The 23,803-nt window shown below is 37.4% G+C and overlaps 1 protein-coding gene across 11 annotated transcripts in view; it reads right to left on the bottom strand.

Annotated features, from left to right (window-relative positions):
• The window catches only part of KLF8 (KLF transcription factor 8), a 59,717-nt gene that overhangs the window by 14,087 nt on the left and 21,827 nt on the right, over positions 1-23,803 (bottom strand). For 8 of the 11 annotated variants that reach the window (XM_063601937.1, XM_055106788.2, XM_055106787.1 and 5 more), the window contains 3 exons: positions 11,654-12,218; positions 7,959-8,070; positions 7,123-7,262 (listed from right to left, as the gene is read on the bottom strand). In XM_063601937.1, the coding sequence (XP_063458007.1) occupies positions 7,123-7,262; positions 7,959-8,070; positions 11,654-12,218 (817 nt within the window). The remainder of the gene's footprint in view (positions 1-7,122; positions 7,263-7,958; positions 8,071-11,653; positions 12,219-23,803) is intronic. The other 3 variants (XM_057301183.1, XM_057301184.1, XM_034950496.2) reach the window with 1 other exon arrangement.

Here is a 23,803-nt window from a genome sequence, read left to right as displayed (position 1 = left end):
ATTCAAGAACATCAAAGTGGAACCTCTACAAGTCTGCAAGAACCATAGGGCTTCTGGGCTTGGGGTGTCCCCTAATGCAGAGATGGCTTAGATCACAACACCCAATCCCTTTGAATATGTGGAAAGACTTCCTGAGAAGGATGGATACAAACCAACCCAGACTGTGAAGACTACAATAAATACCTAACTCTTCAATGCCCAGACGCTAATGAATACCTACAAGCATCAAGACGATCCAGGAAAACATGACCAAACCAAATGAACCACATAAGGCACCAGGGACCAATCCTGGAGAGATATGTGACCATTCAGAAAGAGAATTCAAAATATGTTTTGAGGAGACTCAAAGAAACTCAAGATAATACAGAGAAGGAATTCAGAATCCCGTAAGTTAACAAAGAGATTGAAACAATTAAATAGGATAAAGCAGAAGAAAAAATTAGTGAGCTTGAAGACAGCCTATTTGAAAATGCATAGAGAGGAGACAAAAGAATAAAAAACAATGAAGCAACAACTATAGGATCTAGAAAATAGCCTCAAAAAGGCAAATCTAAGAGTTATTGGCCTTAAAGAGCAAGTAGATAAAGAGATAGGGGTAGAAATATTCAAAGGGATAATAACACAGAACTTCCCAACCTAGGGAAAGATATCAATATCCAAGTACAAGAAGGTTATAGAACACCAAGCAAATTTAACCCAAAGAAGACCACCTCAAAGCATTTAATAATTAAACTCCCAAAGGTCAAGGATAAAGAAAGGATCCTAAAAGAAGCAAGAGAAAAGAAAGAAATAACATACGCTGGAGTTCCAATATCTTTGACGAGACTTTTTAGTACAAACCTTAAAGGCCAGTAGAGAGTGGCATGACATATTTAAGATGCTGAAGGGAAAAAAACTTTTGCCCTAGAATAGTATATCTGGTGAAAATATCCTTCAAACATGAAGGAGAAATAAAGACTTTCCCAGATGAACAAAAGCTGAGGGATTTCATCAATACCATGCTCATCCTACAAGAAATGCTAAAGGGAGTACTTCAATCAGAAAGAAAAGGACATTAATGAGCAATAAGAAATCATCTGAAGGTACACAACTCACTGGTAATATTAAGGACAAGGAAAAACACAGAATCAGGAAGAAATCCAAAACCTGAACAGACTAACCAACAAGTAATGAGACAAAAGCCATAATTAAAACTCTCCCAGAAGGTGGAGGTTGCAGTGAGCTGAGATCATGCCACTGCACTCCAGCCTGGGCAACAGAGTGAGACTTGGTTTCGGGGGCGAGGTGCAGGGGCGGGGGGCAGGTCTCCCAGGAAGGAAAGCCCAGGACCTGATGGCTTCACTGTCGAATTCTAACAAATATTTAAAGATTAGCTCATATCAATTCTACTGAAACTATTTTGAAAAATAGAACAGGAAGAAATACTCCAAACTCATTCTATGAGGCCAGTATTACCCTGATACCAAAACCAGACAAAGACACATCAAAAAATGAAAACTATAGGCCAATATCACTGATGAATATTGATGCAAAAATCCTCAACAAAATACTAGCAACACATTAAAAAGATAATTCATCATGTCCAAATGGGATTTATCCCACAGATGTGGGGATGGTTCAGCATATGCAAATCAATTAATGTGATACATCATATCAACAGAATGAAAGATAAAAACCATTTGGTCATTTCAATTGATGCTGAAAAAGTATTTGATAAAATTCAACATCTTTTCATAATAAAAATCCTCAGAAGACTGGGTGTAGGAGAAACATACTTCAACATAATAAAAGTCATTAATTACTGACCCATAAGTATCATACTAAATGGGGAAAAACTGAAATACTTTCCTCTAAGATTGGGAACATGACAAGGATGCCCAATTTCACCTTTATTCAGCATGGTACAGGAAGTCCTACCTAGAGGAGTCAGATGAGAAAAGAATTAAAGGGCATCCAAATTGGAAAGGAAAAAGACAAATTATCCTTGTTTGCAGAAGATATAATCTTATATTTGGAAAAACCTAAAGCCTCCAGAAAAAGAGCTATTAGAATTGATTAAAAAAAATTAGTAAAGTTATAGGATAAAAAACTGACATACAAAATCCAAAACATTTCTACATGCCAACAGATGAACATTCTGAAAAATAAATCAAGAAATAATCGCATTTACAATGGCTCCAAATAAAATGAAATACCTAGGAATTAACATAAACAAGAAAATAAATGATCTCTATAATATATACTATAAAACATTGATGATAGAAACTGAAGACAGAAACGAAAGGAAAGATATTCCATGTTCATGGATTGGAAGAATACATTTTGTTAAAATGTTTGTACTACTCAAAGCAATCTACAATATTAATGCAATCTCTATCAAAATATTAACGACATTCCTCTGCATAAATAGAAAAAAAACCCCAAAATTTACATGGAACCACAAAAACCCAGAATAACCAAAGCTATCTTAAGCAAAAATAATAAAACTGAAGGAATCACATTATGTGACTTTACATTATACTACAGAGGTATAGTAATCAAAATAGTGTGCTGCTGGCATATAACAGACACACAGATCAGTGGAACAGAATAGAGAACCCAGAGATAAATCTATGCATTTATAGTGAACTCATTTTAGACACAGGTGCTGAGATCATACATTGGGGAATGGACTGTCTCTTCAATAAAGGGTGCTGAGAAAACTGGATATCACAGGTAAAAGAATAAACTAGAACCCTATATCTCACCATATACAAACATCAAATCAAAATGGATTAAAGGCTTATGTCTAAGATCTGAAACTATTACAAGAAAATATTGGGGAAAGTCTCCAGGACATTGAACTGGGCAAAGATTTGTTGAGCAATACGCCACAAGCATAGGCAATAAAAGCAAAAATGGACAAATGGGGTGCCATAAAGTTAAAAAAATCTTCTGCACAGCAAAGGAAACAATCAACAAAGTGAAGAGACAACTCACAGAATGGGAGAAAATACCTGCAAACTACCCATCAACAAGGGATTCATAATCAGAACATACAAAGAGTTCAAAAAACTCTATAGGAGAAAAATCTAATAATCCAATTTAAAAATGGGCAAAAAAGCTGAAAAGACATTTATCAAAAGAAGATAAACAGGCATATGAAAAGGTGCTCAACATCACTGATAATCAGAGAAACGTAAATCAAAACTACAATGAGATAACATCTCACCTCAGTTAAAATGGCTTTTATCCAAAATACAGGTAATAACAAATGCTGGTGAGAATGTGGAAAAAAGGGAACCCTCATATACTGTTGGTGGGAATATAAATTAGTACAATCACTATAGAGAACAATTTGGAGGTTTCTCAGAAAACAAAGTAGAGCTATCATAAGATCCAGTAATCCCACTGCTGGTTATATATCCAAAAGAAAGGAAATCAGTATATCAATGAGATATCTGCACTCTCATGTTTATTGCAGCAGTATTCACAATAGCCAGAATTTGGAAGTAACTGGTGTCCATCAACAGATGAATGGATAAAGAAAATGTGGTGCATATGGGCAAAAGAGCTAAAAAGACATTTATCACTCACCTGTTCATAGCCTCTGGGCAAAACAACTAGGGCTCTGGGTCCTTCTACACAAATTCTAACACAGCAGATGTAACATAGCAGATGTTTACAAGAAAGGAGGGCTTCCTCTTTGTCTAAGGTGTCTAAGTCCCAATTCTGAGCTTGGAGACCACTAAGGAGAAGGAGTCTCCAAGGCAAAGGTCACACATGGAGAATGAGATCCTATCATTTGCAACAATGTGGATAAAACTGGAGGTCATTATGTTAAGTGAAATAAGCCAGGCACAAAATGACAAACTTCACATGTTGTCACTTATTTGTGGTAGCTAAAAATTAAAATAATTGAACTTACATAGATAGAGGTAAAAGGATGGTTACCAGAGGCAGGGAAGGATGGTGGGATGTCAGCGAGTCGGGGGGCAGTGGGGATGGTTAATGGGTACAAAAAATAGAGAGAATGAATAAGGCCTAACATTTGATAGCACAACAGCTTCATTATAGTAAAAAAAATCATTTAATTGTACATTTTAAAATAACTAAAAGAGTATAATTAGCTTGTTTGTAACACAAAGGATGCCCCATGCTTAAGGGGACAGATACACCCCTTTACTCTGATTTGACTATTACACATTGCATTCCTGTATCAAAATATCTCATGTAACTCATAAATATATAAACCTACTACGTACCCACAAAATATGAGAATAAAATAAAAATAATTGTTCGTACTGATTAGGTTGTAAAGTGATAGTATTTGTGATATATTGGGTTAAAATATGTATTATTAAAAATTTTAAAATAAAGAAAAGAAAACTCTATCAAGAAATTAAGTAGGGTTTTCTTATACGGATATTTGAGAGTGGACGCTGCTTAAGATAGGTTTAGGGAAGATTTTTCTGGGCAGAAGACATTCAAATTGAGATCAAAAGGATAAGAAATGTCATGAGATAAAATTAATAAGAGACAAGATCCTGTAGGGCCTTTTAGGATACTCTATTTGGATTTCATTCAGAGTGTGATGGGAAGTCCTTGGAAGATTTTAAGTAGCAGATGTTATATAATCTTATTTATATTTAAACAAAACAAAACAAAAGCAAACAGATGAAAATCCTCTGGCTACTGTGTGGAGAATGAATTGTAGTGAGGAAAGGCCTATTACAATACTGCAGGAATGAGGGCACTTACAGAAATGCCACGTTATTTCCTAAAGCAACTAAGCCTATTGTAAGTCAAGCAGTTGGGGCAAATTAAATGTTTCTGTGAAATGCCTTCAAGTGAGTATTCCTATGGTCACATACCCATGGCAAAGGTATGGGTCAATCCTAAAAACTGAGTAGAATAAGAACAATTCCGAATCTAAACAAAGTGAGGTTGGGGCAGTGACTCATATCTGTAATCCCAACACTCTGGGAGGTCCAGGCAGGCAGATGACTTGAAGTCAGGAGTTTGAAACCAGCCTGGCCAACATGGTGGAACCCCATCTCTACTAAAAATAGAAAAATTAGCTGGGCAAGGTGGCACATGCCTGTAATCCCAGCTACTCGGGTGGCTGAGACATGAGAATCACTTGAACCCAGGAGGCAGAGGTTGCAGTGATCCGAGATCATGCCAGGCTAAACTCCAGCCTGGGCAACAGAGCAAAACTGTCTCAAAAAAAAAAATGTAGTGAGATTCATGTAGACATCAGTTGTCTCCATTCATCAGCCATCTGGCTGTCATGATCTCTTATCAGGTAAGGCATTCACCTATAACACTCAAAGCTAAGAATTGTGGATATTTTAGGGCCATTTTTTCCCTTCATATGGGAAGCTTACACCACTAGGGAGAAAAATAGTACTGAAATCTGAAAAGTAAATAAAAGTAAATTGTATCTGTTATCTCAGTTTAAGAGTCGAGAGGTGACATAGGAAAGACAGGCAGACTTTTAGTATATCATAAAGTAATTTCCAACCTGCCTACACTTGGGACCTCCTAGAAGGTAGCCGCACAATAGGTTACATTGAAATTCAATCCATAGAGTTCCAGATTAAAATAGTCAAGTGGGATTACCTAGTCCAAACCCCTCATCTTACGGTTGAGGAACCTAAGATCAAAGAGGTAGGAAGACATATCAGATCCCACAGCAGCTTAATTGGAGACTTGGAATATATGGAATATATATATAGTCAGCATCCATCTCCCATGGAAGAGAAGCAAACAAATACATCACTAAATAATAATAGTGTCATGGGAATGTTTGAATAATGCAGCCTGGAAATCACTCACCTGTTCATAGCCTCTAGGCAAAACAACTAGGGCTCTGGGTCCTTCTACACAAATTCTAACACAGCAAATGTAACATAGCAGATGTTTACAAGAAAGGAGGGCTTCCTCCTTGTCCAAGGTGTCTAAGTCCCAATTCTGAGCTTGGAGACCACTATGGAGAAGGAGTCTCCAAGGCAAAGGGCACACATTGATAAATGACAAGCTGCATCTGGCTTCTAGGCAGGTTTCTTTGAATTCCTGGGGTTATAAAAAATTTTTGAACTAGATGCCAACATTCAAAATCAAGGACATTTCACATAATAATCTGGATTTTTTTTTTTTTTTTGCTTTGCTTTAACAATTAAATTTACTAATACAGTCGTCCCTCAGTATCCATGGGGGATTGATTTCAGAGCCACCTACATTCCCAACCCCACCCATCAGGTGGATAACGAAATTCATGGATGCTTAAGTCCCTGATATAAAATAACATAGCATTTGCATATAATCTATACACATTCTCTCCTATATTTTAAGTCATCTCTAGATGTACTTATGTTACCTAATACCATGTAAATGCTATGTAAGTAGTTGTTATACTGTATTTTAAAATTTGTATTTTTTTATTGTTGTATTGTTATTTTTGTTGTTTAAAAAATATTTTTGATTTGTGGTTGGTTGAATCCACGGATGTGGAACCTAAGAATATTGATGGCTGACTACATGGATTTGAGTGGCAGCTCTCCTTCTTCAAATCAGGTATGTGCTGTTCGGTTTGACAGGATCACTACCAGGTCTGCTTTATTTATTTATGTGCACCTTTTTTTTTTAATGTGAACAAAGACACGTTAATGGTTAGTGGATTACAACCTGCTTTAATTTCACATAGTTTAAATTGTTCTTGTGCTTTTCCATGCTTAGCAAAACTTGTGAGACCCTGGTAGTAAGGAAGGGAGTAATGCCTTAATCTTTGCTTAAGTGTTGACTCCGCAATTAGAAAGACCCACAGGGCTCACTGGGAATGATGACTATTAAGACACCAGATTTAGTTTAGTGTTTTCCTAGGCCAGTTTTATAAAATCTGCCTTAGAGTAGGGACAAGAAATAGGGATAAAAACCATGAATGGAGCCTGTGCCCATGAGTATAAATGCATCAGTCTTTGTTTCAGGACTTCATTCTCTGTCTCTCAGAAATTTTCTCTCTCTCTCTCTGCCCCTCTCTCTCTCTCTCTCTCTCTCTCTCGTGTGTGTGTGTGTGTGTGTGTGTGTGTGTGTGTGTGTGTGTGTGTGTGTGTGTTGGGGGTGAGATGGGAGTGGGCAGACCTGTATGGATTCTGCGGTGAGCTTTCAGGTGAGAGCTTTTGGTGTACACTTTGCTGCATCCTGCAAAGTCACATTGGTGAATCCGTCTTCTCTTCAAGTCAAGCGACTCTTCTCCCTGCATTTGGGCCATTGCTGCTGGTCTGATCAAAGAAATAGAGATAAAGCCAAACAGTGACTTTAAAGTGAAGGCTAAAAAAATGAATTTACATTCATTGGTGCCACATCATATTGGCTTTTAATTTACGTGAATTTAATGCTAGGTCCCCCCAAAAAGAAATAATTGGAATAGTAAAAACAATTCTGTCAACTAGGCCATTCTGCTCAGTAGGTACAGGTCCCTCAGTAGGTGCTCAGAGAAAGCATGGGAGGTGGTAGTGTTTCCTTCAGTGGTTGTGTTCCCAAACAGTGTGAGCATTTCACTTCAATAAGTTTCATTTTCCTGCTTAAAGAAATTTGTTTTTCATACAACAGTTGTTGCTAAACACAAGCCAACTACTTCCAATTAGTTTCAATATTGAAAGACAAAGCTGTTTTAAACTTACAGAGAGAAACAGTACATAACTACACTTTATGGGAAATTTGAAGATTTTTCAAAAGAAAAATTGATGATCTACAGTTAGAACATAGCTCTACCATAGCATGCATGTACATGCACATGTGTGCACACAAACTCATATACTTTCACTGGAAAGGCAGTCTCCCTATATTTCTTGTCCTCAAATTCTTACTCTTGTGTCTGATCATTAGTTCCACCTATACATATGTGCAAATGTACACACACACACACACACACACACACATACACAAAGACAGACTTGAAGACAAAAAGTACTCACTCTTGCTGTAGTCCCTGCAGACTCTGCAAGGCTGAGGATCCACTCTCAATTGTACTCTCCTCACTGTCACTTGGAATTTCCAGTGGAGACATGGAGGTGGGGTCAACTTTCACTAAAAGCAAAGAAAGGGAGCAGTGTGAGCTGAAGATGCATGTGCCTCTTTAATCATTTTCAGGATTCCGAGTTTGTCCCACCTTAAGAAGTGGCAGCAAGATAGAAAAATAAAGAAATAAAAAACAAGATGAAAGAAGTGTATTTGCATGGAAGGAAGAGAATAACATTTTATTTTTTTTTTTTGCATAGCAGGGAACAGAAATGCCTTTAAAGTAAGAGTAGTATGAAGAGTTCTGATACCACTATGAGTGGTATCAAATGAGAGTGTCTCTAGGATGTGGTCTAGGTATGATTCATCTTTCTATCTCCAGCTACCAGGACAGGGTCTGCTGAAAAGTTAGTTTCAACGTGTGTGTGTGTGTGTTGAATTGAACTCACTGAATAGCTCCTGGCTGTCCTAAAATCAAATTCTAGGATTAGTCCAGATGTGAGAACATCCACCTTGGCCTTTGTGCTCCTAAACAGAAATAAGTCAATGAGATGAAACGTATACCTACCACCTAGTAGGTGCTTGATACAACCTTCCTTTCCACCTATGTTGGGAGAAGCTGTCAAATATTCCTTATTATCAACCCCTGATGTTTCTAATTCCTAAAAACTCAATCAGGTGGTCAACAGTCTCCTAGATCCAGTGAAACCTTCAAAATTTCTATAGAGAAGAAACTTGGGGGTGGTGATAAGGTGGGGAACAAGTATTTGGTTAAAAGAGTTGTCTCTATACTTTGCATATCATTCACTAAAAAGTTTTAAGCATGTATCTTGAGGTGTGCATGTTTGTGCATGTATGTGATATACATGTATCAGTATCCTACAATTTTGTATACATTATAAGAAAACAAACAAAAAGTAGTATGTCATCTCACTTAAGTTAGAGTGACTATTATCGAAAAGACAAAAGACAGTAAGTGCTGGTGAGTATGTGGAGAAAAGGGAACACTTACACACTGTTGATGGGAATGCAAACTAGTTATAGCCTTTATGGAAAATAGTATGGAGGTTCCTCAAAAACTTAAAATTAGAACTACCGTATGATCTGGCAATCTCCCTTCTGGGTATATATCCAAAGGAAATAAAATCACATGCCCAAAAGATATCTGCATCCCTGTTTAGTGCAGCATTATTCACAACAGCCAAGATGTGGAACCAACCTAAAATATCTATCAACAAATGAATGAATAAATGAAATGTGACACATATATATACAATATAATATTATTCAGTTATAACAAAGAATAAAATCCTGCCATTTGTGAGAGCATAGATGAACCTGGAGGACATTATGTTAAGTGAAATATGCCAGGCACAGAAGGACAAATAGTGCATGATCTCACTCATATGTGGAATCTAAAAAAGTTAATCTCATGCAAGTAGAGTAGAATGGTAGTTACCAGAGGCTGGGGTGGCTAGTGGGGAGGGGGATGGGGAGATATTGGTCAAAGGATACATAATTATAGCTAGATAGGAGGAATACATTTCAAGAGATCTATTGTATAGCAAGGCAAGTATAGTTAATGATGATACATTTTATTTATTAAAATTGTAAAGAGAATGGACATTAAGTGCTCTCACCACAAAAATGATAATGAGGTAATGCATTTATTATTTAGCTAGATTTAACCATTCCACAATGCATATGTACTTCAAAACATCATGCTATAGATGATTAAAACATACAATATTACCTGTCAATTTTTAAGGGTAAGAAAATACAAATTTTGATACTTTCTTCTTGCACTCCAATTGTTTTATATGTGCCCCCTAAGGTTTAGTAAGCCCCCCATTTTGGATACTGATGTGGTTTGGCTGTGCCCCCACCCAAATCTCAACTTCAATTGTATCTCTCAGAATTTCCACATGTTGTGGGAGGGACCCAGGAGGAGTTAATTGAATCATGGTGGCCAGTTTTCCCCTGCTATTCTCATGATAGTGAATAAGTCTCATGAGATCTGATGGGTTTATCAGGGCTTTCCGCTATTCTTTCTTCCTTTTCTCTTGCTGCCACCATGTAAGAAGTGCCTTTTGCCTCCCACCATGATTCTGAGGCCTCCCCAGCTATGTGGAACTGTAAGTCCAATTAAACCTCTTTTTCTTCCCAGTCTCGAGTATGTCTTTATCAGCAGCATGAAAACGAACTAATACAGACACCATTGGGCCAAAAATTTATCCTGTTTATTTAGAGTGGCTCTGATGGACTGATGATATTATGGGGACTATTCAAAGCTCCTTCAAACCATCCTTTGATGTTACCACTGCCTTTATCTCAGCAAACTCTCACACGAGGAATTTTATTTCCTTTTTTGTTTGTTTCCTTTTTTTGGTTTGTTTGTTTGGCTCTCCCTTCATATATGGAATGGATATCACATCTCAAAATAAGATTATGAACACTTATCATTACCACAATTAACCACTAGTCAATAATAATATTTGTATTCAGAAGACCAGTGCAGAGTCTCAGCAACTTGATGCTTAGTAGTATGTTGTTTTTCAGCCTCCTACATTTAGTACAGGGCATCAGATTTCAAGGGTAGATACTCTTTTACAGTAAGCTGAAATCTGCTTCCTAGTCATTTCCACCCCTTGGCCTTTCCGATTTATGCAAAACATTATCAGCCTGCTTTAGAGGCCACATAATTTTCCTTGATCATTCCTGATTACAAACTAAAACAGATATACCTCTGGGAGGAAAACTAGTGGTTGGGGGATAGTGGTGGAAGAGAGACTTAATTTATACCTTTCTGAATTCTGAACTTATTTTAAAAATAAAATAAAATGGAAGATTATAGCATTTGAATTCTCTCTTGGACAAATTTTCAAGTTTGTTTGTTCATCAAATTATCTGTTGCAAGACAACTACTAGCACTGTGTTAAGTTCTCTGGAGGCATACATAAAAAAATTAAGATAGAGTATTATTTTTCAGGAATTTACAATTCAGTTGTGAATAATGCCCAAACTCTTGTGATACAGGCAAACAAATAAGTAAAATGGAAAGTGATAGATGCCAAATGAGGAAGAACACAGGGAAGATGACAATATTTCAATTACTTCTTTTGTAGGGAAGAGAAAAGGGAAAGTATTGGTAGAGGCAGGAGCTAATACTGGCTAAGTATGTTTGAGATAGAAATATTGTTCTCAACTTTCCCACCAAAGCATTCTGAATGGCACAAAATAAACACACTCTCCTGAAAAGTCCGAGGGTGGATGCCTTTAGTAAGCTTCAACTATTTTTGAAGCATGTGGTTTATCTTAACAGGTTTTTAAATTTTGCATTTTGTAATACAAGATAATCATATTTTAAATATAAAATGCTTAAATTATTTAATATCAAATAATGTGGAAGTTCCAGGAAGTTGTTTGATATGTCACTGATAGATATGCATACTTGTTTGAGAAGCATGGTCTAATCAAGACTCATTGTACATTCTTAAGCATTAAAAAGACATAAAAAACAGTACTTTTGAAAGATTACTCTTGAAGCAGTGTGCAAGAATAATTGGAGGAAGTGAAAAGAGACAGGAGATAGGATGACTCAAAAAGGGAATAGATTCAGGAAGGCCAGGAAAGAGGCAATATTGTTACTTACCTGATCCAGCATTTTTACCATCTCCTCCAATGAGTGGGACTGTAATGGCTGCAGGGCCCCCATCTGCAGGCAAAGTAGTATACACCATGGGCAGAGACTGCACTACCACTGGGATGGTCTTCAGGCCACCCATCTTATTTGGCAGACTGACTGAGGGGATAGTGTGAATGACATGTAAGATCTGCTGGCTACCAGTGCTCTGAGAGGAGGTCAGGACAGAGCCTGGGGTCAGAACAGTAGGAATGTTTGCTGAAGTGCTCATGTCAGATGTTGACGTGGACACCACAAGGGTCTGGGGAGAAGACTGTGGCTTGGGGGGACGTATTGGAGCTTGTAGCATGCTAGCAGGCTGGAGAGGAGCCTTGGGCTTGTGAAAGGAGAGGTCAACTGGTTCCACTTGGGGCAGGCTGAAATCACTAGCCAAAAGTTCTTCTGGGGGCTCAATCTTGATGTCATTAAACAGTGCTGGGTTCTCCATGGGGTTGGCATCCAGGAGTGTTGGAGAAGTCATATTACTTCTGTATTCTATCTCAGGGGGATCTCTGTTCCGAACAGAAGCAGTGACCTTAAATAAATAAACAAATGAGAGATGCATAAGTCAGTGTTAGTACCCTGAAGAGACATGCAAGCAATGTAAAAAAGAAATCTCTATTCATTTCACATGGAAGGAATACATGGTGCTGGGAGAAATAAGGCAGGAGTAAACTAAAGAGAAAAACAGACGGGAAACTTTACTATCTGTAAGTACCAGGTACTGTATCCGGCAATTGTTAAAAATTATTTCATTTAACGTTCACAATAATCTTGCAAAATTATTTAAAGTCAACACTTTCTGAGCATCTACTATAAGCTCAGTGGCAGCACACATCAATAAAGTACAGCCAATGAGTACATACCAACATATTAAATATAATGATAGAATAATGTGAATAGTTTATAAATCATACCATAATAAATAATGTAACAGGCATACAAGCAAGGCATTTTAGAAAAACAAAAGGGAATGACTCATTCTGACTAGAAAGGGAAGGCTTCAAGGAGGAGGTGATATTTCAGCTGAGTCATAGAAAATTAATAGAAATTTTCTAGGCAGATAAGAGATAAGAAAGATATTCCTGTCTATAGAGCCATAACAACAGACAGTATAATTATAGAATAAACTATGAAATAAACTTGCAATACAGTTAGTTGTATTATATGCAAAATTGAACTCTGCAACTTTTTAATTCTGGGATTTTTAAAAAAAACTAATAAATGATCTAAATGATCATAAATGATTTAAACTAATAAATAAATGTATTAGTTTAAAAAACCAATTTATTAGTTTAAAAAACCAATAAATACATTTATTAGTTTAAAAAACCAATAAATACATTTATTAGTTTAAAAAACTAATAGTTTTTAATAAAAAACTAATACTTTTTTTAAAAAACTAATAAATGATCATTTATATGTAATATATGAAATAAAGCCTCAACCTAATTAAAAACTTTCTAAGAATTCCATGAATTCAAAGGTCAAGGATATAACGAACTGTGTATGCCACTGCCAAGCAACACTCTGGATCTTGAAGATGATTTTGGAGATGGTGGTACCACCTCTTTAGCCAGTAAACAAACAAGTCTCCATTATCTATCAGCATGATACTTGAATTATGGGAGTTTTAAATTATGAAAAATGTTAAGGAATACATCCTTTATATAAAACATAACCACTTTTAGTTTTGTATATTTGGAAGATGAGGAAAGGTAGAGTTCAATGAAAGGTTGGGTGATAGAAGATAATTGTTTGGAAGAGAGGAGTAACAAGGGAAGAACTATTTCTGTGAGATTTAACTAGCTTCTTAATGAAGATTGATTGAAAGAGGAATAAAACTAGATTCAAAGACATTCAAAAGAAAGCAAGTGGAAAAATCTCGATGAGACATGTAAAAATATTTGAGTATTGACTGGATATTGGACAATATTAATGAATTATTGTTAATTTTAAGGTGTGATAATTATGTTATGCTTATGACTTTTTAAAATTTAGGTGAGAGATAATAAGGGTCTGAATTCAGAGAGCAATAAGTGGCAGGGGAGGCAGTGTCTTCTTGCTCTGACTTTATTTTAAAAACCCTCAGAGCGCTGCAGTGAGCTATAATCACACCACTGCACTCCAGTCTGGGTGACAGAGCAAGACTCTGCGTCAAAAACACATGACAACAACGCTCAGAGCAGGCTGGGAATGAGTAACGGCACCAAAAACCCATCCGTGCTTTGTCTCCAGAATTTAGCCAGACTGCCATCTTCTTTTCCCTTCTTTTATGCTACAACACTCTTGATTTCTTGATTTGCCAGCACCTATCCCAACTCAGCCCTTGTTTGTGGTCCAAACATTGCTTCAATCTGCTCCTCCAGGACATGATTTCTGTGATTTATCCCACTGTTTCACATACTGCAAATGTAACCCATCCCTCATGGGTGGATTTGACCCATCCAGATAAGGGGGGAGTAGAATCCTGTTGACAGGGAGAGGAAGTTGTCAAGATTGGCTCTGCTGAACATAAAACTCCCCTGTTCTCAGAATCCCCCAAATCAACTTAAGCTCTTATTTTTCCTACATTTCCCACATAACTCTTCACTTGAGTAGCTCCATTCCCAGATTAAAAAGATAGAATCCAAGGAATCTTCAAAAGAAAAAATGTTATCTCTTTCCATAGTCTATCATTGCTGTCAATAACAGTGAGAAATAGAGTTACAATAGAAAGCATAAGAAGAGGTTCAGTGTAGGGTGGGCGCGGTGGCTCATGCCTGTAATCCCAGCACTTTGGGAGGCCAAGGCAGGTGGATCACTTGAGGTCAGGAGTTCGAGACCAGCCTGGCCAACATGGTAAAACCCCATCTCTACTAAAAATGCAAAAATTAGCCAGGTATGGTAGCATGCACCTGTAGTCCCAGTTACTCTGGAGGTTGAGGCAGGAGGATTGTCACTGCACTCCAGCCTGGGCAACAGAATGAGACTCTGTCACACAAAAATAATAATAATAATAATAATTCACTGTAATATCATTTTCTGTAAGAATATAGTTGTGGGTGCAGGTGTATAAATAAACACAACTTGCCACTGAAATTAAGAAAAGATTTAGCTAAATTTTAGGAACTTTTTGGACTAAGAAACCTGAAAAAGCTGAAGCTTTGAATCCTAACTATAAAATAAACACGACTTTGGCAACTTTTACTCTCTTTTGCCAAAGAAAGGCCATTTCAGTGAGATGAGTGCTGCCTACAACAATGTTACTAGCTCAAGGCCTTGTGTTTAGCTGATACTTGATCTGCAGGTATGCATTTTATTGAAAAACATTACGTAGGAACATCTAAAATGGAAACTGATTGATGAAAGTCAAGAAACTGAAGAACTGATAGTCTATTCTTATTGCCTTGATGAGATACAGTGTTACAGGGTCCTGCTCCAACAGGCCATCATTAGTTCTCCTTTTATAGACTAAACCTATTTTGTGGTTTGCCAATTCTTAACCAAACCCTGTCTGCAGCAGGGCTTCAATCATTACTTCTCTCCTGCCATCAAAAGGTTTTGAGAGAAGTGTTGGAAGGGGAGTTGTTTGGGTTTTAGTATCTTAATAGTAACTTCCTCAAAGCATAGTGTCACATACTTTTTTCTGTACATATCACTCCCAAGTACGCCTCTTATGTCTAAGTGAATCTATCTTGTAGCAAGTATTTTCTGGGTGTAAATATTGTCTTCTGAATGCAAGCTTTCTTGAGAAAACAGACTGTTCTCAAAAGTAGGTCTCAAGGTTGACCTTACTGTTCCTTCCTTTGTGGCTTAAAGACAAGCATTCCATATCTACACACTATCAGGGTGAATAAGTTTTGTTTGTGTGCACTGAGGATTCTTTTTTCAATATGATCAAAATAATTTTAATAAAAATATTGTTATACAGTCTAACTTATTCCATAGTTTGAATATAACCCTCCCTATGGTTAAAAAAAAAACCCAACACCCTATTTGCTTTACCTTATCTTTATAGATAGCATATTATGCTTGAAGGTTCTGAAGAAGACCTTCAAGTCTTGATTGAGTGAGTTTTTGTCCCTAGAATTTTGGTGATTTTAAGAATCCTCACTAAGATGACTCAGGATGGCTACCTATTTCATGCTTCATTGAATACAATCACTTCAGGTTTGAAACTCATCTGAGGATTGTTCTGTCATCAGATTTTTCTTTTAAAGTAATCTTTCTTCATTTTTAGTGTGGTGTGATGGCTTCAGTTTTTAAGTGTTCTCTAGTCAATCACTATCAAAGAGAATAGCTACTTTCCCCATTTGCTATTTTAAGACTTTATCCTGAATTTCCGGATTTCTGAATCTATGAAGAAGGTTGTGCATGAAAGAAAACAAAGAAACTTAGGAGTGGTTTGAAGACAAGCTTTAATTTCCACAGTGCTACTCCTCAAATACCCAGAATCCTTATCAGGTTTCCTTAAGCCAATTTGAGTGGACAAAAAAATATAAAAATAGTTATTTATTCATATATTACTAAAGATGAGACCCTTTCGGTTCTTAGGAAACACCCCTCTCAATTCTAGAAATAAACTCTGAGAAAAGTTGGTTAATTTCACAAATATTTAAGCATTTGATTAAGATAGGTAGAGAGGCCCTGAGAATCAGTGGAATCAACTGTTACAAAGTTTCCATTTTTCATGTATTTGAAACAGCTCTGATGTGGAGCTTGAAAGTGGTAATGCAAGATTAGAAATGAAGAACAAAATACTATATACAGCACAATAGGTGGAAGGAGAGGAAGGGATGTTATAGAAACACGATAAAGCCTAGGTTCCTCCCAAACAGAAAGAGGAAACCTGTTTTTGTAAACAGGTACCTTCCAGCTTTGCTCTGGGTTAAACCAATTAGTTTTATGCCTGGATACATATGCACACATGTATTATACACATTCATTGTTTAGGTCAAAAAGTCTGTTTAACCTTCTAAAACTCAATTCTTTTTCCAATAAGAGCATTATCTGTTTGGGTATTAGAAAATGGAGCGGTGGATGGAGATGGGTATTATTAGAAACCTAGACTTAATCTAACAAACCCGGCAATTTTAAGAGATTGGGATGGTAGTAGCCACAATCAGGCAAAATGAGATCATAAATGTACAAATGTATGTACATATGTATATGTGTGCATATATTTGTTCACTAGGTATTTGCTTAGTACCTAGCACAAAACTATAGAAAATGTGAAAAATACTAAATCAGTTTTTGTTTCTCAAAGAATCTAAGGTTGTTTTTGGGTAATACATGGATGAAGTTATTTTATTTTAATATTTATGCTTACTCTATTGTACTGTACATTGGAAAATATATATAACACATTGTAGTGGGCTGAATGGTGACCCTCAAAAACACTCGTCTACACCTCAATTCCCAGAGTCTTTTTGGAAAAAGTATCTTTGCAGATGTAATTAAAGATCTTGAAGAGATCCTGCTGGATTATCTGGGTGGGCCCTAAATTCAATGACTAGTGTCCTTATAAGAGACATACAGAGGAATAACGTACAGAGCCACAGAGGAGAAGGTAATGTGAAGATGCAGGCTGACAGTGGGGTGATGGGGCTACAAGCCAAAGAATACCTATATGTACCAGAAGCTGGAAGAGGCAAGGAAAAGATTCTTCACTAAAGCCTTCAGAGGCAGCATGACCCTGACAATAACTTGATTTCAGATTTCTGGCCTCCAGAACAGTGAGAGAACACATTTCTCTTGTTTTAACCCACCTAGTTTGTGGTAGTTTGCTTCAGCAATTCTAGGAAAGTAATACTTCACATCAAACCGAGAATTCTCCAGATAGCTTAGGACAAAACTAATATAGATTTATTTATTTATTTATTTAAATAATTTTAAAGTATGTAAATAATATTGATGGCAAGGATGTGGCAAAAATCGTGAAAGTGGTAAGTAAATAATTGAAGTTTGGGAGACAAAAAATATTACTGGGGAGACAAGAGATATTTACATAAAGCAGTTGACAATAGAGAACAGGTACCACATTAGTGACTAATACAGATAATTTAGTGTTCCAGGAGCATGATTTCACTAGAGATTCGAGACAGTTGGGGTTTTCTGTGTATGTTTCATGGAAGAGGTACAATTGGAATTTGAGCCCTAAGAAAAGTAAAGAGTTTGGTGAGCTATACGAGCTCACTGAGGCACAATCCATGTAGAAAAAACAGTGTGGGGAAAAGTGGCACAGAAATGTATGAACCCTGAGAAAGCAGCCCAGCTTTAAAAAAAGAGAAGGAAAAAAAAGAAAGGTATGGGCCAGTTAGATAGTATCATGGAAATATTGTTCATTTTCTTGGGCGTGACAGTGCTGATGTAGTTATGTAGGACAATGTCATTATTTGTAGGTGATGCATGCAGAATAATTTAGGGGTAAAGTTTCTTGATGCAACTTACAATAGTAATAAAATGGGGGGAGAGAGAGAGAGAGAATTAGGCTGTGTGAAAATATGTGCCAAATATTAACAATATTAAATTAGGGTAAAGGAGAGACATGTATGATAAAATTTAACCCTAACACTGCTCATACATTTTGACCAAGACATCCCACTTGTAGGAAGTAATCAGAAACGAAAAATAAAGGGCAGGTGACAACCAAATGCTCTTTCACTGCATGGTATGTTGATACAGAAATTTAGAGAAGGGAGAGCAGCATGTGTGCCCTGAGCTACACACTCACCCACTAGTCCTAACTTTTGACATAAACAAATCCTATAATGAATCAAACCAGGAGGCTTCTCCACACTAGAATGATGCCAGCATTGCATAGTTATAGAACACAAACTCCTGGCCCTTGTCACCTGAGACATGGCCAGTGTGCTGTTTCCATGTATCACAAGCACTCAAGCTTTTCTAAAAATAAGATATCCTGGAAATGCCAAGAAACAAACAAAAAAAGTGCTTAGATCCCTTACTATCCAGACTTTTCTACACATTGAACCAATTTCAAAGTGCCTCCAAATTCTGGAAGTTCAGTATACCTAAAGAATGCATAGAAAAACATTTCTAGAATTATACTTAGGTACACTGAGATCTCAAAATAAGGTAGCTTTGGCCAGGTGCGGTGGCTCACGCCTGTAATCCCAGCACTTTGGGAGGCCGAGGCTGGCAGATCACGAGGTCAGGAGATCGAGACCATCCTGGCTAACATGGTGAAACCCTGTCTCTACTAACAGTACAAAACAAAATTAGCCAGGTGTGGTGGCAGGCGCCTGTGGTCCCAGCTACTTGGGAGGCTGAGGCAGGAGAATGGCGTGAACGCAGGAGGCGGAGCTTGCGGTGAACCGAGATCACGCCACTGCACTCAAGCCTGGGTGACAGAGCAAGACTCCATCTCAAAACAACAACAACAACAACAACAAAGGTAGCTATGCACGCTCAACGACATTTCATAGAGTATTTTTTATTACAAGTACAATAGATTTTTATCTAATACTACTTATACTCAGCTTCCTCTTGGTATTAACTATGAGTAAGCTCTAGCAACAGGCAGAAGTTTTCCAACAATTAGCAAGTTTTGATGTGCTAATAATTCCTAAACGCAAAAGCTACGATTAAGGTAAATGGGACATCAAATAGGGCTAAATATCATTAAAACAGTACAAAGGATTCTCATCCATATGCATATGCAACTTAAGCAAATTCATTTATACACCATGGGCCAAACAATGATTGAGAACAATTTTTAAAACTGACTCCTAGATTTCTCAAGGAACTTAATACAGAACTACCATTTGACCCAACAATCCTATTACTCGGTATATATACAAAAGAAAATAAATCATTCTACCAAAAATATACCTGCACTTATATGTTCATCACAGCATTATTCACAATAGCAAAGACATGAAATCAACGTAGGCGCCCATCGATGGCGGAATGGATCAAGAAAATGTGGTAAAGATATACCATGGAATACTATGTAGACATAAATAAGAACAAAATCATGTCTTTTGCAGCAATATGGATACAGCTAGAGGCTATTCTCCTAAGGGAATTAATGCAGGAACAGGAAACCAAATACTGCATGTTCTTATTTATGAGAGCTAAACGTTGGGTACTCATGGACATAAAGATGGCAAAAATAGACACTGGGTACTACTAGAAGAAGGAGGGAGAGAGGAGAACAAGGGTTGAAAAACCATTGAATACTATGCTCACTACCATGGTGACAAGATCATCCATATCCCAAACCTCGGCATCACACAATACACCCATGTAACAAACCTGCACATGTATCCCCTGAATCTAAAATAAAAGTTGAAGACACTCAACAAAGAAACATCAGACTTAATCTGCACTATAGACCAAATGGATCCAATATATATTTACAGAACATTTCATCCAATGGCCGAAGAATACACATTGTTTTCCCCAGCACAAGGATCATTCTCAGTGACAGACTATATGTTAGGTGACAAAACACACCTTAAGACACTCAGAAAACCTGAAATAACATCAAGCATCTTCTCTGACCACAATAGAATAAAACTAGAAATTAATAACAAGAGGAATTTAGGAAACTATACAAACACCATACACCAGTAGTATTATAAAACATTAATTTATTAATGTTTAATAATATTATTAAACTTTAATTTAATTAGGGAAATTAAAAAATATGCTCCTGCCAGGCATGGTGGCTCACGCCTGTAATCCCAGCACTTTGGGAGGCCGAGGCAGACAGATCACCTGAGGTTGGGAGTTCGAGACCAGCCTGACCAACATGGAGAAACCCCGTCTCTACTAAAAATACAAAATTAGCCGGGTGTGGTGGCGCATGCCTGTAATCCCAGCTATTTGGGAGCCTGAGGCAGGAAAATCACTTGAACTCAGGAGGCAGAAGTTGCAGTGAGCTGAGATCACACCATTTCACTCCAGCCTGGGCAACAACAGTGAAACTCCGTCACAAACAAACAAAAAAACCAACTACAACAAAAATTGCTCCTGAATGACCAGTGAGTCAATGAAGAAATTAAGAAGAAAATTGAAAAATTTCTTGAAACAAATGATAATGGAAAACAACATATCGAAACCTATGGAATATAGCAAAAACAGTCATAAGAGGGAAGTTTTATAGCTGTAAGTGCCTACATCAGAAGACAGAAAAAACTTCAAACAGACAATCTAATAATTCATCTTAAAGACCTAGAAAAGCAATGATACTTGCATATTCTGTTGGAAAAAAAATAGAAAAACAAGAGCAAACCAAACCCAAAATTAGTAGAAGAAATAACAAAGATGAGAGGAGAATTAAAAGAATTTGAAATAAAATACAAAAGATCAGTGAAACAAAAAGTTGTTTTTTGAAAAGTTAAACAAAATTGACAAACCTTTAGCCAGGCTAATGAGAAAAAAAGAGAGAAGATCCAAATAAATAATATCAGAAATGAAAAAGGAGACATTACAACTGATATTGCAGAAATTCAAAGGATCATTAGTAGCCACTATGAGCAATTACATGTCAATGAATTGAAAAATCTAGAAAAAAATGGACAAATTCCTAGACACATATAACCTACCAAGATTGAACCATGAAATCCAAAACATGAACAGACCAATAACAAGTAATGAGATTGAAGCCATAATAAAAAGTCTCCTAGTAAAGAAAAGCCCAGGACCTGATGGCTTCACAGCTGAATTCTACCAAACATTTAAAGAAGAGCTCATACCAATTCTACTGAAACTATTCTGAAAAATAGAGGAGGAACTATTTCCAAACTCATTCTACAAGGCCAGTATTACCCTGATACCAAAACCAGACAAAGACACTTCAAAAAAAGAAAATTACAGGCCTATATCTCTGATGAATACTGATGCAAAAATCCTCAACAAGCTACTGGCAAACCAAATTCAACAATATATTAGAAAGATCCTTCATCCTGACCAAGTGGGATCACTGGGTGCAAAGACAGTTCAACACACAAATCAATCAATGTGATACATAATATCAACAGAATGAAGGATTAAAGACCATGATTATTTCAATTGATGCTGAAAAAGCATTTGATAAAATTCAACATCCCTTCAAAAAACTGGGGATACAAGTAACACCTCAGCATAATAAAAGCCATATAAAACAGACCCACAGCTAGTATCATATCGAATGGGGAAAAACTGAAAACCTTTCCTCTAAGACCTGGCACATGTCAAGGATGCCCATTGTCAACACTGTTATTCCACATAGTATTGGAAGTCCTGGCTAGAGCCATCAGAAAAGAGAAAGATATAAAGGGCATTCAAATTGGAAAAAAAGAAGTCAAATTATTTTTGTTTGCAGATGATATGATCCTATATTTGGAAAAACCTAAAAACTCCACAAAAAACTATTAGAACCCATAAACAAATTCAGTAAAGTTGCAGTATAGAAAATCAAACTAATCAAATCAGTAGCATCTTTATGTCAACAGTGAACAATCTGAAAAAGAAATAAAAAAGTAAACCTGTTTACAATAGCCACACATAAAATTAAATACCTACAAATTAACCAAAGAAGTGGGAGATGTCTACAATGAAAACTATAAAACACTGATGAAAGAAATTGAAGAGGACATCAAAAAATGGAAAAATATTCTATGTTCATGGATTGGAAGAATCAATATTGTTGAAATGTCCATACTGAGAGGGACAGGAGGCAGGGAAATTCTAGGCAGAAGTGGGCAGGTCCCTGGTGAGGGCCCCACCCTGAAGCCTGGAACCACAGTCCAAAGTGAGAACTTATATTTCTGTTTTCCTGCTTGAATGTTGCCTTTTCCAAAACCACCCATGGTTGACCCTGCCCCCTATCCTGTGCCCATAAAAACCCAGGCTCAGCTGGCAGAAAGAGGAGAAGCAGCTAAACGTTGGAGATTATAGTTGGATGTTGGAGAGAAGTGGCTTGACTTCAGAGGGACAGCTTGATGGCATAGCTTTGGAGAGGAGTCCAGATGGGGACAGCTGGAATCCAGGGGAAGATTACCTTCCCACTCCATTCCCTTTTCAGCTCCCCCTCCCACTGATAGCCACTTTGATCAGCAATAAAATCCCCCACATTAACCACCTTTGATTCATTGTGTAACCTCATTCCTCCTGGATGCCAGACAAGAACTTCAGTGTGGGTGCAGAAGGCTGTCACACTGACCCTCTGGTGAGCTGTTAATGCTTAAGCCATCTGCAAACAGCAAAGCTAAAAGGGTACTGTAACACTCCTTCTGGGGCTTCAAGGGTCGCAGGCACCCCGCCCCCCAGACTCTGCTGTGGGGTGCGCATAGAGTTTTGCTCCTGCCGGTGCCCAAAGGCACTCACCCCGGCTCCTGCACCCACTGACCTGTGATTCCCCTCCCACAAGGGGTAGAACACAGCAGGTTTAAGTGAGTGGAATTCGCCCCTGCTAGTGCCAAAGCGCCAGCTAGATCCAGCACCAGTGCACTCCAGTTCCCACCCACGAAGGGGTCAAGGAAATATCCTGCTTCAATACTACCTAAAACACAATACAGATTCAATAAAATCCCTATCAAAATACCAATGACATTCTTGTCTGGGCGCGGTGGCTCATGTCTGTAATCTCAACTTTGGGATTCCCAACACTTTGGGAAGCAAAGTGTTGCTTTGTCAGATTGTTCACTGTTGACACACTTTGGGAACACAAAGAAGTGGGTGGATCACTTCAGGTTAGGAGTTCAGGACCAGTCTGGTTAACATGGTGAAACCCCGTCTCTGCCAAAAAAAAAAAAAAAAATTAGCTGGGCATGGTGGCACATGCCCATAGTCCCTGCTACTTGGGAGGCTGAGGCACAAGAATTGCTGGAAGCCAGGAGGTGAAGGTTGCAATGAGCCAAGATTGTGCCACTGCACTCCGGCCTGGGCAACAGAGTGAGAAAACATCTCAAAAAAAAAAAAAAAAAAAAAAAGAAAAAGAAAAAAAGACATTATGTACAAAAATAGAAAAATGAAATCCGAAAATTTATATCAAACCACAAATACCGAGAATAGCCTGTTATCCTAAGCAAAAAGAACAAAACTGAAGGAATCACATTACCTGACTTGAAGTTATACTACAGAGCTATAGTAACCAAAATGGCATTGTATTGGCATGAAAACAAACAT

This window comes from Pan paniscus, chromosome X (assembly GCF_029289425.2).
Source record: "Pan paniscus chromosome X, NHGRI_mPanPan1-v2.0_pri, whole genome shotgun sequence".
NCBI lineage: Eukaryota > Metazoa > Chordata > Mammalia > Primates > Hominidae > Pan > Pan paniscus.
This window is presented reverse-complemented; position numbering and strand designations above follow the sequence as displayed.